This window comes from Furipterus horrens, unplaced genomic scaffold, assembly GCF_987537825.1.
Source record: "Furipterus horrens unplaced genomic scaffold, mFurHor1.1.pri manual_scaffold_13, whole genome shotgun sequence".
NCBI lineage: Eukaryota > Metazoa > Chordata > Mammalia > Chiroptera > Furipteridae > Furipterus > Furipterus horrens.
The window spans coordinates 58,455,851-58,473,339 of record NW_028327183.1 but is presented as its reverse complement, the minus strand read 5'-3'; the positions used below and the strand labels follow the sequence as shown (position 1 = coordinate 58,473,339).

The 17,489-nt window shown below is 48.6% G+C and overlaps 1 protein-coding gene across 1 annotated transcript; it reads right to left on the bottom strand.

The window, feature by feature from the left end:
• Positions 1-901: 901 nt before the first annotated feature.
• LOC149995636 (uncharacterized) lies at positions 902-9,000 on the bottom strand. The gene is made up of 2 exons (XM_090260712.1): positions 8,880-9,000; positions 902-3,402 (listed from the first exon to the last, which is right to left on the bottom strand). The coding sequence occupies exons 1-2, from the start codon at positions 8,980-8,982 to the stop codon at positions 1,760-1,762; spliced, it is 1,746 nt and encodes a 581-aa protein (XP_090116838.1). The 5' UTR covers positions 8,983-9,000; the 3' UTR covers positions 902-1,759.
• Positions 9,001-17,489: the final 8,489 nt, after the last annotated feature.

Genomic DNA, 17,489 nt, shown 5'->3' with positions numbered 1-17,489 from the left:
GCCAGTAGAGTATTAATCACCATGAGTTTGCTAGCATTTCGGTGATATGCAAGGCGGGCCAAGGCAACAGGGCCCAAGACCGGGGCTTCAGGGGCCTCAGTCAGCAGCCATTTACTGACATTCTCAAAAGCATATCAAAAAACTAATAACTGCCATGGCTGGTGTGGCTCACTGGATTGACTACTGGCCAGTGAATTAAAGGGTCATCGGATCAATTCCCAGTCAGGGCACAAGACTGGGTTGCGAGCCAGGTCCCAGGATGGGGTCCTACTAGGGGCAACCACATATTCATCTTTCTCTCCCTCTTTCTCCTTCCCTTCCCCTTTCTAAAATAAATAAAATCTTGAGAAAAATAAACAACTTGTACGAAGTAGTAACTAATTACCCATTTATTAATAAATGCTTTATGCGTTATTTTATTAATAGAGCAACCTTCTTATATTGTCGGCCATTTATTATGGTAATAGATCGCTATCGTGAACAATAATAAAATATTAAGTAAAACATGACTAAAGCTGTGGGTGAGGCATAGAATGGATAATGCACCCACCTGACGGAGGCAATGTACTTTCACAAGAATTCCAGACCCCACAGGCTGGGGGTGGGGCCAGGCTGTGAAGTGAGAAGAGCATTTTTCTCCTATAACTGAAACAGCCCTGCTGGGAAGGGGTCCTTCCCTGATCTCTGCTGCTGAAGGTCTAGGCCCAGCCTTCTGGTCTGACCATTCCCAAGTCGGGAATGCTTGGATGGGAGGGGCGAGTGGCCTCATAGCTTGGGCAGACTTTTTGGGTGCCTGTGGGGTATTTGTACCCTCCACCTGCCAAGCATTGACACTCATTTTGACATGACAACATGTATATGTACCTTTGGCACCTGATCTGTCTTTAAAAGGACATCAGTCTTCCTTAATTACAACTTTTATTTAAAAACAATATTTAACAGGCCACTATGAGAAACTATGACATCAGATACAATTACTGTTACTACCTAATGCTGAAGATTTCTTCCCATCATGAACCACTCCACAAATTCTGCCGTTGCACAGAACATGAGGCCAGGGTGTGGGGAAAACATGGACATGCACAGATGGTGACCACCTGGTATCTGGACTATATCCAAGTAGTGTGACAATGTGACAATGTCCCCATGGGGCCAACCTGCCCCGCTTACGTTCACCTCCCCCTCATCCACTTTACTATCACAGAGATGGAGACCCATAGATACTAAATGTGGTGTCCAAGCTCATGAGACAGTTTACTGGTCTGCATCCACGGTCCCACTGGACACGCTCCCAGATACTAGACCTACAGGGGGTCTTGCTTTCCACAGGGCCCTGCAGATGCAGCAGAAGCAAATGCTGAACACTACATGGCCTGTCCCCTGCACCCACATTCCTAAGACCCATGTGGGCAGGACTTAAGTAGCGTCCTACTGGTGGGCTTCCACGTCAAGTCTGGCACTGGTGTGTGGGCTCACGAATCACTAGTCAGGTGTGGATTCTGAGAATCATACCCCTCTGCCAAGTGTGGATCCTCCCCTGGTGTCACATAAGGTTGAAGATCCTGCTGAAGGTTTCCAGGACTTGCCACACTCATAGGGCTCATCTCCCATGTGGATCCTCCGGTAGGACAGGGAGGAAGTTCCTGATGAACGCTTTACCACACTGGACACAGTTACAGGGCTTCTCCGTGGTATGGTCAGCCAGGTGCTCCTACAGTGATGAGCGTGCCATGAAGCTCCTCTGGAAGATGGAGTACTTCTAGGGCTGCTCCCCACTGTGCAAGCAACGGTGCTTCCTGAGTGAGGAGTTTTGCCTGAAGACCTTGCCACACTGGCCACATGTGTACAGCTTCTCCCCCATGTGAGTCCTCTCGTGACGTTTCAGCTTCCCTTTCTGACTGAAGGCCTTGCCACAGTCACCGCACACATAAGGCTTCTCCCCCGTGTGTGTCCTCTGATGCACAATGAGGCTCCCCTTGTGGCTGAAGGCCTTGCCACAGTCCCGGCATGAGTATGGCTTCTCCCCGGTGTGCGTCCTCTGGTGCTTGATGAGGTGCACTTTCTGGCTGAATGCCTTTCCGCAATCACTGCACACATATGGCTTCTCCCCAGTGTGTGTTCTCTGATGCACAATGAGGTTCATGTTCTCACTGAAGGCCTTGCCGCACTCCCTGCACACGTACGGCTTCTCCCCACTGTGTGTCCTCTGATGCACTATGAGGCACCTGTTCTCACGGAAGGCCCTGCCACAGTCCTGGCAGGCGTAGGGCTTCTCCCCAGAGTGTGTCCTTTGATGCACTATGAGGCACCTGTTCTTACTGAAGGCCTTGCCACAGTCCTGGCATGCATAGGGCTTCTCCCCAGTGTGCGTCCTCTGGTGCTGGATAAGGTGGGATTTCTGGGTGTAGTCCTTGCCACACTCCCGGCATGCAAACGGCCTGTCCCCAGTGTGCGTCCTCTGATGTGTAATGAGAATCCTGTTCTGGCTGAAGGCCTTGCTGCAGTCCCCGCACACATATGGCTTTTCCCCAGTGTGTGTTCTCTGGTGCAGGATGAGGTTCCTGTTTTGGGTGAAGGCCTTGCCGCAGTCCCCACACACATACGGCTTCTCCCCAGTGTGCGTTCTCTGGTGTACGTTCAGGTTCTTCTTCTGGCTGAAGGCTTTCCCGCAGTACCGGCACGCATACGGCTTTTCCCCGGTGTGAGTCCTCTGATGCACTATGAGGCTCGAGTTCTCGATGAAGGCCTTGCCGCACTCCCCGCATGCATATGGCTTATCCCCGGTGTGCGTCCTCTGGTGTGCACTCAGATATTTGTTCCGGCTGAAGGCCTTGCCGCACTCCTGGCACACGTACGGCTTCTCACCAGTGTGCACATACTGGTCGGTGGCGATGTAAGTCTGCCATCTGAACTGCTGCCCACATGTGACGCACAAGAATGGCTTCTCCCCGGTGTGAATTTGATATTCCTGCTTAGGGGATGAGTTATAGCTGAAAGGTGTGCCACAGTCCCTGCACTTGTAGGGCTTCTCTGCAACAGACTGGGAGGGGGTACCCAGGCCTGAAGCACCTGAGTTCTTCCCACACATGGTGAACGGGTGTATCCCTGCTCCTCTCTGCCCTTCCACTCTGGTTGGGTCTGACATGGGGCTTTGCTGGACAAATGCCTTAAATTCATGACATTCAGGGGCTAATGCTTGGGACATGTCCGAACGCCACAGACAGGTCCCTGGACTCCCCAGTCGCCATCTCACTGGGTCATTCTGTGTCCCCGCTCCTTCACAGGCACAACCCCAGGCACCATCTGTTGTAGCTCCTTCTGCCACCACTGCAATGGAAGGTATGTCTGCCCAAACGTCTTCCCATGGGTTCAATTCTTTCAGGTCAGGTCTAGTCTCCAAGTCTGAGAGGAGGGGAAAGAAAAGACAACACACATGTAGTTAACAATGCGGGGAGGGAGGACCTTCCCAGGACACAGGGCACAGCCTGAGAGCAGGGCACAGCCAGTCGTGGGGACATAGGTACAAGGGAAGCAGTGAGCTGAGACAGTGAGGTTGAGAGAGGTGAGCAGAGAGCGAGAAAGGTCCCCTAGGGAGTGGGTGCAAAGTGGCTGGGGGGAGTTCAGAGCTGGGGGAAGACCACTGGATAGAAAGAAGGGGAAGGCAGATCCATGGCTCCCACAAACTGAGTGACGGTTCAGGGCACCTGGCTACTCGCTTCCAGGCCTCGTAGTGCACACCCCCAGCCCACTGTGGTTCTCAAAGGATTGACTATAGTTAGAAATGATAAAGTGAAGCCGACTCATGTGTGGCTGTGCTGGTTGTTCCATCTCCCCACCGCCCAGCCAAGCTCCCGCCTTCCTACGCTGCTCAGGAGTGGCCTGGCCCTGGCTGCTGGGTCCTCACCCTCCTCTTGCACACTCGTCCCTCCCAGCCGCTCCAGCCCCTGCCTGTGTGTGTCCCGTGGGTTCCTCAACACCATCTGAGTTTGAGACCCCACCCGAGTCCTGAGAGCCCAAATTTCAGTCTCCTATCTACACTGACACCTTCTAAACAGATGCCCCCGCCCAGACTCACTCTCTGAGCTCTGCTGAGAAATAACCCAAGGTCTACTGGCTGCCCCTCTCCAGTATTGCAGTTGAACGCAGTGGATGTGAAATTTGTGTTCAGAACCTCTAGTCTCAAATGACATTAAAAAAAAAAAAAAGACCCATCAAACAGACTTAGGAAACTAAGTCACACACACAATAACCGATAGCATATAATTCCACTCAAATGAGGCAACTAGAATCATCAAATTGATAGAGACAGAAAGTAGGACCTGAGTGCCTGGGATCTGGGAGTAGATGGGGAGCTCTGCTTTAGGGGTGACATAGATTGTCAGTTGGGGACAATTAAGAATTCTGAAGGTGGAATGGGGTGATGGTTGAACAATAATGTGATTGTACTTCATGCCACGGAACTATACATGTGAAAATATTTAAACGATCAAAAAATAGTTAAACAGTTAATGTTATGTTATGTATGTTTTGCAACTATTAAAAATAAATTTTGCCCTGGCTGGTGTGGATCAGTGGACTGAGCACCAGCCTGTGGATCGAAAGGCTCCAGGTTTGATTTCCCGTCAGAGCACATGCCTGAGTTGGGGACCAAGTTCCCAGCTGTGGGCCTGCGAGGGGCAACTTATCGATGTTTCTCTTGCGTATCAATGTTTCTCTTCTCTTCCTCCCACCCCACTCTCTAAAAATACATAAATAAAATACTTAAAAAACAAGACAGCCAATTAATAATTTTTTTTTATTTATGTATTTTTAGAGAGAGGGAAAGGAAGGGAGTAAGAGAAGGAGAAAAACATTGAGTTGCAAAAGAAACACAGATCTTTTGCTTCTTGTGCACCTGCAACTGGGGACCTGGCCAGCCAGGGTGAAAAATAACACTTTTCATAATTTAAAAAAAAGAGATATTCAGTAGTCACCCTTGACTCGCTCCTCTCCTCCCACCGTCCATATGGTTAACAGTTGCCATCCCATATGAAAAGAGCTGGAAATGGACCAGACTGACCCATCACCACTGCCCTCAATGCAGCCAGCCACCCCCATTCTCTAAGCCCACTGTCCACTCGGAGGGAAGAGGCTCTCGAGGGTCGGAGCAAACTTTCCACCAACGTCCCAGTATATGGGCATCAGAGACAATTCCTTCCCACTCCCCGACGAGTAGGGCACCATCCAGTCACACTCACCTTTGATTCCCTTTGATTTCCTTTTCCAGGCCCAGTACTTTCTCCCTCAGGGCCTCTACACCTGGTGTTCCCAGAGCCTCCCCATGGGCGCTCATCCTTGAGCCTCAGGGAGCCTTTGTTCCCCACAGGGAGGCCCTCTCTGTCCACCCTCCGGTGGAAAGGAGGCTCCCACCTGCCTTTATCTCACCTGCATCATTGTGAGCGCTCCTTACAAGGCCCTTCCCAGATCTGCTCCGTCAGCTCCCGCAGCGGGAGGTGAGCTCCCTGAAGGCCAGGACTGTGCTGGTCCCAGCTCCCACACAGTGCACACAGAAGGCACCTGATAAACCTTCACCGAATGTCGGCCATGTGCTGGCATGGTATGAAGTGCTGGTAAGATTAAACCCCTTTTACAGATGGGGAAACTGAAGCTTGAGAATGGAGCCCCACCCAAAAGGTCACCCAGCACATTCCATCACGTGATCTAATCCCCAAGTCACTATCTGGCCTCCTGTGACTGTCCTATCTGGCAGGAAAGTATGACAACTATAAAAGGTAGGAAATGATACTGGTATCGTGACCCTGACGTCTGAGGGTGATGCCGGATGTCACAGCAGGTGGTGGCCTGGGGCATGGAGGCTGAGGGTAACTTTCCAGAGGGAAGAAAGCAGGAGGGTGACGGTGGGTGTGTTGGGGGCCCATGGGTGTGAAACACGCTGGGGACATACTGGCCTGTGGCTGCAGAGACTGTGCAGAGAAGGATCTCAGTGGTGAAAAGAGAAGAAGCCAAATCCCCACAGAAAGTAATCGTAACACTGGACTTGCTCAAATTACTAACCTCTGCTCATCACGAAATGGTGCTGGGCACCTGGGTACGCACACTCAAAGGAGCAATGATACGTGGTGATGCAAGGAGATGTGACTTTGGGTGGTGGGCACACAATGTGATACACAGATGACCTATCACACAAATGTACACTTAACCCCACAGGTTCCGCTTAACCAATGTCACCACAATAATGTTCATTAAAAACAAACTGATGTCAGCCCCTTTGAAATCATTCACAACAATTAACTCAAAACGGAGAAAACACCTAAACAAAGAGCTAAAATTCTTAAACTTGTCGACAAAATAGGAGTAAAAATCGTCATGGCCTTTGAATTGGCAATTATCCCTCCAATATGTCACTGAAAGCACAGACAACAACAAAATAAATAAGTTGGACCCATTGAGATAAAAAATGTGTGTGTCCCAAAGGATGCCACCAAGGAAGAGAAAAGATGACCTACAGAATGGGAGAAATAGTTACACAACCCATCTCTCATAAAGGACTTACAGCAAAAATTAACAACGAAAGAAACTGTAAAGAACATTCAAAAGTGAATGAGGGGGGAGCAACGGGGGAAAAAGTGGGACAACTGTAAAAGAAAAACAATAAAAATAGATTTTAAAAAAGAGAGAATGATAAAAAAGCAAACAACACACACACACACACACACAAACAGGCAAAAGACTTGAACCAGACACTTCACCAGAGAGAACAGACCGCCAACAAATGAGCACCTGGAAAGCCCTCAGCACCAGCTGTCAGCTGGGCCGTGGTAAGACCGCTCACCAACCAGAGTGGCTGCAGTGAGAAAGGCTGAGCGTATTCAGTTCTGACAAGCACACGGAGCAGTGCAATGCCCAGCGCCTGCTGGTGGAAGCAAAAATGAGACAAGTGCTTTGTGGAAAGGTTGGCAATTCTGAAAAGTTAAATACACACTGTTGTATGACCAACCAATGCTCAACGGAAAGGACATCTTGTGTCTACAGAAAAATATCCAGAACGGGACACAACCCATTTGCTCATCATCAAGTGAACAGATAAACACACGGTGGTCTATTCATGAAGCAGAAGAAAACTCTGCAATAAGAAGTGAGTTATGGCCACGGCCAGTAAGCACTGTTGACGGGATCATCATAGCGAGACCAGAACTTGTGGATCAAATCCCAGTCAGGGCCTTTACAGGAGGCAAAGGATGGATGTTTCTCATTCTCTCCCTCTTTTAAATCAATAAACATACCCTTGGGGGAGGACTTAAAAGTAAAAAAAAGAAAAATGAAAGGAAAAAGAGAATGGAACTATTGAATCCTATATAATCGTGGGTGAACCTCAAAATTATGAGGCCAAATGTAAAAAGTGAGATAAACAAGAACAAAGGAGTACATGTCATATGAGCCCAAACATATAAAATTTAGAAAAGTCACTGTAACCCACAGTGGTCACTGGAGGATGGTGGGAAAGGAAAGAAGAACGGTTTGCGCTAATGGACGTGTGTGGTCTACGTCACACAACTGACGTACCAGGTAATATGGTGCCAAAGTGCATCAAATACTTGGTTTTAACTAATCACAGTTAATCACGGGGCAGTTAAAGGTCCACAAAAGCTGTTAATGAAATGGGACCGTACACTAATTCTGGAAGTTAGTTTTTCTGGAACAGTATTGTCCAGAATAACTTTCTGTGTCTGTGACTACGAAGAGTGCTCATCTCTGAGGAGCATCGTTATTTCCTTCATGTTGACACACTTTGATAGGTTAGGACAGTCTGGTAGGTGAGCATCTAGGGCATTTCTCCTGGTTTTTCTTTTCATGAAAAGCTCTGCACACTTATAGGAAAATTTTTAAATTTGAAGTTTGGTTGATAACACCAACTGTCTTCCGAAAGACCTGTCACAACTACATGCTCCTATAATGAAGAGTCCCATTCTTCACAACTTCATACTACATATGGCTGTTACTCTTTTTTTGTGTGTGTTATACCACATCCCAAGATATGCTTAGACAGGGAGGAAGTGGGTGGGGCGGAGAGGTGGAAAGAGAAAAAGAGAGAAATATTCATGAGAGAGAAACATCAATCACTTGCCTCCCTTATGTGCCCTGACTTGGAATCAAACTTGCTACCTAGATATGTGCCCTGACAAGAAATTGGACACGCAACCTTTTGGTGTAAGGGAGGACGCTCCAATTGAGGTAGGCCGGGCCTAATATTCCTTTTTAACTCTGTGTACCTCATGGGCAAGAATTGTGTTTCTGCGACTCAATTGCTACTCTGTTGACTATCAGTATGGTTTATAAATCCTTTGAATAGTTTAACTTGATGTATTTCTACATCAGTGAACTGCATGCTGATAAGCTGGGTCCATCTCTCTATTATTCACTTGGTCTTTTTCTCGTTTTTTTCCCTAACAGCTCTTCATATATTTATAATCCTCTGACTGTCATACATGTGGTATATACCCTTCTCCACTTCATCAACCATCAACTATATTTTTATATTTGTTTCCTTTTTTAAAAGATTTTATTTATATTTAAAGATGGGAAAAGAGTAAGAAAGAGAGGGAGAGAAACATTGATGTGCTATTGGTTGTCTCTCACATGCCCCGAACTGGAGAACCTATCTGCAACCAGTCATGGGACTTGACGAGTAATCAAACTGGTGACCTGTAAATTGGCAGCTTGGTGCTCAAACCACTGAACACACTAGCCAGGGCTCAAGTTTATTTTTGTTTTCGAGTAAACTGAACACTCTACCTAGTCATATCTGTCCTTGTTTTCTATTTCTGTGTCATCCTGAGTGACAGTCAAGTTTTAAGTAATGTGGTGAAGCTGCCCCTTACCTAGTGAGACCAGATTCCAATAGGTCTCCATCATCACGTCTCTGTACAGGTCCTTCTGTGCAGGCTTCAGCTGCTGCCACTCCTCCTCGGTGAAGTCCACCATCACATCCCGGAACACCACTGAGACCTGCGAGAGGAAGCACACACACTCACTGCAGAGCCTCCTCACAGGGGTCGGGAGACGTGGCCAGAAGGACTGAGAGGATCAGGAAGGCACACAGGATGCATGTGATGTGGTGTCTGCAGGGTGCAGAGCTCTCAAGGGTCTGACCAATCCGTGTCCTCATTGCCTAAGTGCACTGGATGGTCCTTGGATGGACAAATAAAACTATGGGGCTCTTTGCCAGGAAGACAAACAACCCAAATAAACAATGGGCAGTGGGGCTGAATAGATTCTTCTCCAAAAAGCACATATACATGGCCAACAGACATATCAAAAAATGTATGTCATAACCATGAGAGAGCTACAAATTAAATCATAATGAGATATCATCTTACATTAGAGCCGGGGATGAACCCACAAACTTCTGGTGCAGAGGGCGATACTCCAGCCTCCTGTGATGTACCACAGGGTAATAATTTTTTCTTTAAAAAAACAAGACTGTCATCATGCCAAGAAGCTTGATCCTAAGGAAGGAGGTAAGGGAGGGTGACATGACTCATATGCGAACATCCGAATAATAGGGGTGCCGAAAGGAGAAGAAGAACAAGAAATTGAAAAGTTATGTGAAAAAATAATGAGGGATAATTCCCAAATTTGGCGAAGGAAATAGACATAAAAGTCCAGAAAGCACAGAGTCCCAAAGGAGCTAGACCCGAAGAGGGCCACTCCAAAACACATCACAATTAAAACTTTGAAGGTTAAGGATAAAGAGAGAACCTTTTTTAACAAAAAATATTTTATTTATTTATTTTTAGAGAGAAGGGAAGGGTTAGAGAGACAAACATCAATATGTGGTTGCCTCTCGCATGCCCCCAACTAGGTACCTGGCCTGCAACCCAGGCATGTGCTGTGAATGGGAATCAAACTGGCGACCCTTTGATTCCCGGGCCAGTGCTCAATCCACTGAGCCATGCCAGCCAGGGTGGTAATAAAAGAGAATCTTAAAAGCAGGAGGACAAAAGCAGAGAGATACCTACAGAGGAGTTCCTGTAAGACTATGAGCAGATTTCTCAAAAGAAACTTTGGAGGCAAGGAGGGACTGGCAAGAAGTATTCAAGGTGATGAAAAGCAAGGACCTACAACCAAGATTACTCTATCCAGCAAAGCTATCATTTAGAACAGAAGGACAGATAAAGAGCTTCCCAGACAAGGCAAAGCTAAAGGAGTTTATCATCACCAAACCACCATTACATGAAATGATAAAGGGAGTTATTTAAGAAAAAGATAAAACCCAGGCACCAGGCACCGACCAGGAGTCAAACCAGCGACCTTCTGCTTCATAGGTTGGCACTCGTAACTATGAAGACTTTGGAAATGCCTTAAGGTACTCACCCCAACCTTCCTCTACAAGGAATCGCCCATGAAGACAACACAAAGCCCTACCTGGTTTCGCTCAGTGTTCTGAGCATTGGCCTGTGAACCAAAAGGTCTCCTGTTTGATTCCCAGTCAGGGCACATGCCTGGGTTGCGGGTCAGGTCCCCAGTAGGGGGCGTGCAAGAGGCCACTCACTGTTTGTCTCTCAAAATGATGTTTCTATCCCTCAGTTTGCCTCTTTCTAAAAAAATGAATAAAATCTTTACACAATAGCTCCCCATTTCATAATTAAAAACAAAACAAAACAAAAAGAAAAAAAAGATACAAAAAGCACAGCAAAGATTTATTCCCAGCCATGACTGGGTGTTTCAATTGGTTGGAGCGATGTCCCATACACCAAAAGTCTGCGGGTTTAATCCCAGTTTGGGGCAGGAGTGTGACACAACAAATCGATGTTTCTCTCACATTTGTATTTCTCTTTCTCTTCTTCTTTTCCTAAAACTCAATAAACATATCCTCTAGTAATGATAAAAAATATATATACCCCCAGATATTTATATATATATATATATATATATATATATATATAAATATATAACTTATTGATTTGAGGGACAAAGAGAGGCTGTTTTACTCACTGAAAAATTCATTGACTGTTTCCCGTATGTTCCCTAACCAGGGATGGAACCCACAACTTTGGCATATCAAGATGATCCTCTCACCAACTGAGCTACACCTGTATATTTTTTGTTGTAAAATATTTCATCCATAGAAGGAAACTTGGAGAAAAATACCACAAAGAGGCACCTAATAACACATCATAAAACATCAAGGCCACAGCCAAGGACATTCACATGGCCATCTGGACAAGCAGCCTCCTTCCATCCCCCATCATTCCCCTGGACATTTAGTGCTGTCTGCCTATATCTGAAGGCCCTCGTCCAGCACATCCTGCCCAGGGCCTCTGTCACACTTCATTGAACATGTTTAAGCCACCACTTCCCAGGTGCACAGCGGTGTTTCCTGAAAGCCCCAGGGTATGGCAGCTCACTGCTGACCTATCCTGTCCCCTGTGGTAGAAAAATGCCAGGGTCAAGACGGTACTCTCCCAATGTGGGGGGGATACAACCCAAGGAGACTAGACCCCAGACATGGGCCCTGAAGGAGTTTGGGGTGGAGGACAGAGGGACATCCCTGCCCAGAAGCCTGATCTTAAGGAAGGAGGTGAGAGGGTGACATGACTCACCAGGACCTTCTTGGTCAGCGGCTGGGTGGCCATCCTTCCCGTGCCCATGGTGACTGGGGGACAGACAGGCAGGCTGGGTACAGGGGGAGAAAGAGAAAAGCATCATGATAGACCATGTCAAATACAGACCCAAATGCAGACGGACACGCTCACATATTAATAGTGAACACGTGTGGGGGTCCCATAGCATCCAAGGCACTCAACAAACATCCCTGATTTAATCCTCCTGACACCCTACGAGGTAGGGACTATTTCCACTCACCCCATGTCACAGATGAAGTAATTGAGAACCAAAGATAAGCCATGCACCCAAGAACACAAAGCTGGGATTAGAACTGGGCTGATTACATCCAGGTCTATGTGATTGGTGCACAAGTCACAGCCACACACTGATACTCCCGCAACATGCAACACATGCATGCACACACTGCCAGTCCCACAGCCTGCAGGGAGAAACAGGACTCTCTGACCCTGACCAGAGGCTGACTGCTGGCTACGGGTACCAGAAGACACCCCAGCAACGCTCCCACCTACTGGGTCTCCTCCAGATCTCCCGGGGCTACTGTTGAGGCTCAATGATCAGATATATGTAGGGAGGCTGGAGCCGTGTGACTCCATTGGTTGGATCATCATCCCTAAACAAAAGGTCTGGTTCAATCCCTGGTCGTGGCCCAAATCTAGAATGTGGGTTTCACCAAATCCACGAATACATATGAAGGAAGGCTTGAATGGAATTTAATTTTTACAGATGTACTCTTTCTGCAGTTGTACTTCCTGACTCCTATCCCTGCACTACGAGGTCAAAAACATGGCTGCTCATAGCAGGATAAAAAAGCCACAGAGAGCTGACTTACCCAGGAAGCACACTGGGCAAAGGATCCTGATACCTGCAGGCGCCCTTTAACATGTTAAGTGCTAAGCCTCTTTTGTCTTGCTTTCCAGAAAGTATAGTGTCAGTCACCAGTGACTGACATGGCGCTTAATGTGTTAAAATATCATTTCTTTTAATATTATAAGAGAAAAAATTAACCGAATCCAGTAAGGACTACACTTGTCCTTATAGCAGTCAATAACAACACTAATTTTTACTTTATTAATACAAAGGAGGCCATGAAGGCACAGTGGCCCTGGAACTGACATGTGCATGGGGCCTGTGACCGCTGACCCCAGTGTGGCCTCAGATCTGTGGCTACAGAGCCTTCGGTGGCTGAACTCCTTCTCCTCCTCCTCTGCCCAAGCTTTCTGACATTTCCTTCCCTCCTTTGTTTCTAAGGGGAAACAAAGACTTGCCACCTGCCAGGTGGTGGGTGTCGAAGTGCAGGAACACGGATGCCTGGTGTGGAGTTGGGGGATTCACTTAGTCTCTTCCTCAGTTTCCCCATCTGCATATTGAGGTCGGTGAGGGTCCCTACCTCACAGTTACTGGGAGGCCTATTAAGTGCCCAGAACCATGCCCTGAGCACCCCACACACGCCCTCAACAACCCACCCCGGTCAGCATGCGGCGGGGTCTCTGACCTCTTACTCAGCCCCGCCCCTTGCGACCACCCACGCCCCGCCCCCACGGCCAGGTGAGGCTCTGAGGACAGGAAGCAGGTGGGCTCGGGCCGGCAGGAGGCAGCTCCGCCAGGCCCCCTGTGCAGGAGGGCAGCCTTCCCCACGCTCTCGGGGGGCCCCCACACGCACCGCACACACGGCAGCCACCCCCGCAGACAGAGCGCAGGGGCACACGCGGGGGGAGCCTCGGACAGGACAGACGCACCCGCACGCGCACACTCACCCCCAGACGCGCAGACAGGCGCCGAGGAGGAGACCAGACACGGCGGACGCCTGGATGGGGCCTCAGGCTCAGTCCCCGCGGACGGACACGACGGCGGACGCGCTCACAGACGCGGGCACAGAGGGACCGGGGAGACCAGACAGGAGCGGACACACACACGAGCAAAGGGAGACCCAGGAGGCTCCCTGGACACGCGTGGGGACAAACACGGAGACACACAGCGACGGCCGGGGTCTCAACCGCACGCGGGCACACACGCAGCACCCCCTCCCGCATCCACACGCCCCCTCCCAGGGCCCCACCAGGTCTCCTCAGGCCCTCGGTAGAAGCAGCCAGAATCCCCAGAGGCTCCCTCACGAAACTGCCTGGCGTCCTCTAGGAACCCAATCACACTGCGCCTGCGCGATCCGGACTACACTTCCCAGAAGCCTCCGCGCAGAGCGTCGATACCCTGACGTGAGCCTGCAAGGCGGGCGCGGCCCTCAAGTCCAGAGGCGCGGTTGTGGGGAGCTCAGCGGCATCGGGGGAAGGTCGCGCAGTGGAGCGGAGCGGGAGGAGGACGACAGAGCAGCGGGGAGGGCGGAGGGGGTGGCGGCCACGGAAGGCGAGAGGGAGACGGCGGTGCAGGGAGAAGCGAAGGCGGCCGGGGAGCAGAGCGAGGCGGGGCCTCGGTGGGGGCTGGAAGAGACGCTGCGGCCCCTCAGCACATGTCCGGCGTCCAGCACCGACCCTCATCGCCATGCTGACAGGCAAAAACTTGTAAAGCCTGAGAGACCCAAGAAAAGTGTCAGCCCGTCCCGTCAGGTGCCAGCCCCTGTTCAGTGCACGTTATTGTTACAGAACCAAAGTGGGGGTGTGCTGGAGCTTGACCTAAAGTGGAAAAATTTTACAAAACCCCCATGGGGACAGTTGCTCGCAAACAAGTCACGTATCAGGCAAGCGCAGGTAGCAACTACCCCACCCCTGCTTCACAACGGATGTCATAGTCTATAGTTTTGTTCTTTGCGTTGCCCACGGTAACGGTTATCTTGTGCCTCTACCCCAGCAAGCAACCCAGGACATGGGTTTATACTATACAAGCAGCTTTGTAGTGAGGCTCGGGGCTACTCACTCAAATCCCTGCGTGGAGCCAGCTAATAAAGGCTCTTAAAATTCCAATTTAGTTGTCTCCGACCGTTTGGATCTCGCGCTTGCTCCACAACACGGGTTCTGCTTCCCGCCGCCCCCATTAGGAAGCTCTAGAGGCAGAGGCCGGAGGAAAACAAAAAGAATTTTCATTCCTGCGTTGAGGGTCCGCGACAATTGTCTGAAAGCCCATCCCCTCCGGAAAATCGAGGGAGAAGCCCAGCCGTCCGCAGCCGGACCGCAGCAGGAGGCAGTTTCCGGAGCTGCTGCTCCCCTTCAAAGCACCGTAATGTGGAGGCGCAGGTGCCGCTGAGCACTCACCGGGCAGCTCAGCTCGCACCGGCCGCTGTCCGGTTTCTGGCTTCCACCCGGGACCCACAGGCGCCTATGTCCCCGAGGCCGCTTCCTGAGCCACAAGGTCCCGCCAACTCACTGGACAGTATGTTCGCCAGGTGGATAAGAGAATGACCCTTATTTCCCCTGGGTTTATATTAGTTCCAGGTGTGGGATGGGCTGAACGTCCAATTACCTTCTAAATTTCCGCCTGCTGAATAGGGGGACGGTTAACCCACGACCAATCGCTTCTTTTCCTCAGGATAGACCAACAGGCTCGTCCTCCTTCCAGCACCTCCCCCTGTCCCTGTTCTGACCTCTTTCGTACAAGTCCCTTCCTTCCTCTGATCCCAGCCCCAATCACGATCAGAAAGGTGTAGGAGGGCTCTTCCCATCTCCATTCCTCTGGCTTGCACTGCGCCCACTCAGTGAAGTGCTTCCTCCTCCTTCACTCCTGTCTGGATCACACTATCTGCTTCCAGGAAAGGATGGTCCACGTTCCAGGCACAAACTTGGTTACCAGGGAAACGCCCCCGTCCGCCCCCCCGCCACTTGGCCATTGCTCAGGGCAGATGGAGATCCGCTCAGGTGGCCTCTCCTGATCCTGCCCTTTCTTTCTCCCAGTGGTCCAGCCTCGCTCTCTGTATTCTTAAGATGTACAAACGGATTTAGTCCTGGCAACCAAGCTACTTTCCAGATGAGCACAGTGATACAGACGAGGGCGGTCACGAGAGAAAAGTGGGGGAGTTGGGGTGGAAAGAGGCCTCCAGGCTGGGGCCCTCTTACACCATGACCCACAAAGCCAAGTGTAAAAGCATTCTCTGAATGTCTCAGTGACCACTGAAATGCTACTGCAACCGCCTTAAGTGGTGAGAATGCCTTCTTTATCTTTCTTTTTCATCCTCACTAGAAGATAGCTCACTTATTTCCCCTAGGAGGATAATTTCCACCCCTCTCTAAGGGTAACAAAGGTTTCTGTCTGATCTGATCTTTTGAACCTCTACACCCCATCAACTCTGGGTCTTCCCTAATTTTCTAAAGGAGTTGTTGGAGCAGTGGTTTTGCTATTCCAAGCTCTAGAGATAACATTAAAATTCTCTTTTCTTTATTAGTGTCTCCCTTGCTTTCTGTAATTGGTTCTTCATGATATTGGTGATTATATATTTATAATTTTAAGTTTTTACTTTCTAAGTATATTTTATTGGGTATGTTGTTAGTTGTCCCAATTTTTCCCTTTGCCTCCACCACCCAGTAGACTCCTGGCCTCCAGCAATCCCACCCCCCTTAGTTCAGGTCCATGGGTGAAGCATGTAAGTTCTCTGGCTTCACCCTTTCCTATATTATTCTTAACTCCCCCGTTTTGTACCAACCAATTATGCTTCTTAATACCTGCATCATTTCCGCATTTCACCCTCTTCCCCCTCCCAGCCCACAGCCCTCCAAATGATTCCCATACGTATGTTTCTGTTCCTGTTCTGGTTTGCTTACTTGGATTTTGTTTTTATTTGTTAGATTCAGTTGTTCATAGGTATGAGTTGTTGTCATTTTAATGTTCATAATTTTGACCATTCTGTTAGGTAAGTCCCTTTGACATTTCATATAATAATGGCTTGGTGATGATGAACTCCTTTAGCTTTACCTTGTCTGGGAAGCACTTTCTCTGCCCTACGATTCTAAATGATAGTTTTGCTGGATAGAATAATCTTGGTCCTTGCTTTTTATCACCTTGAATACTTCTTGCCAGTCCCTTCTTGCCTGCAAAGTTTCCTTTGAGAAATGAGCCGAGTCTTATAGGGACCCCTTTGTAGGTTAATCTCCGGTTTTCTCTTGCTACTTTTAAGAGTCTCTCTTTAACCTTTGGCATTTTAATTATAGTGTGTCTTTTCTGGACCTTTCTGGGTCTAGCTTGTTTGGGATACTCTGTGCTTCCTGGACTTGTATGTCTATTTCCTTCACCAAATTTGGGAAGTTTCCCTTCATTATTTTCTCACATAAGCTTTCAATTTCTTGCTCTTCCTCTTCTTCTGGCGTCCCTGTTTTGGATGTTGCCACATTCAAAGTTGTCCCAGAGGTTCCTAAGCCTCTCCTCCGTTTTTGCCAATTCTTGTTTCCTCATTCCATATTGGATGACTGTTTTTATATTCATTATGTTCCAAATCATTGATTTGAACCCTGGTTTCCTTCATCATTTGTTTTATGTGGCTTTTCCTTTGTTTCATTTAGCACAGCCTTCACTTCTTCCCTTATGTGTCTGCCATGTTCCAGCATATCTGTCAACCCTGTGAGCATCTTTATCACCAGTGTTTTGAACTCTACGTCTGTTAGACTGGCTATCTCCTCTTCGCTTAGTTCTCCCACTGGAATTGTGATCTGTTCCCCCTTTCGGGCCCTACTTCTCTACCTCCTCATCTTGACAGGCTCCTGTTTAATTTCCTGTGTGTCTTAGGTAGAGCTGTCGAATCTGTTATTTTATGCTATCACAGTTGTCCCAAATTATCCCCATATCCAACAGCCAACTCCACACTGTTGTTAATGTCCATGGGATAAGGGGACTGTATTTTTATAATACACCACTGGATCTCAACCTCTTACAAGTTTTCTTGGAACATAAAACATGTATTTTTTAAATTTTATTTATTTTACAGAGAG

Excerpts from the sequence above, each read along its gene's own strand:
- LOC149995636 (XM_090260712.1), bottom strand. The coding sequence starts at position 8,982 with ATGGTGGACTTCACCGAGGAGGAGTGGCAGCAGCTGAAGCCTGCACAG. Across the intron at positions 3,403-8,879 it reads TTGGAATCTGGTCTCACTAG|ACTTGGAGACTAGACCTGAC; the intron begins GTAAGGGGCAGC and ends CCCTCCTCTCAG.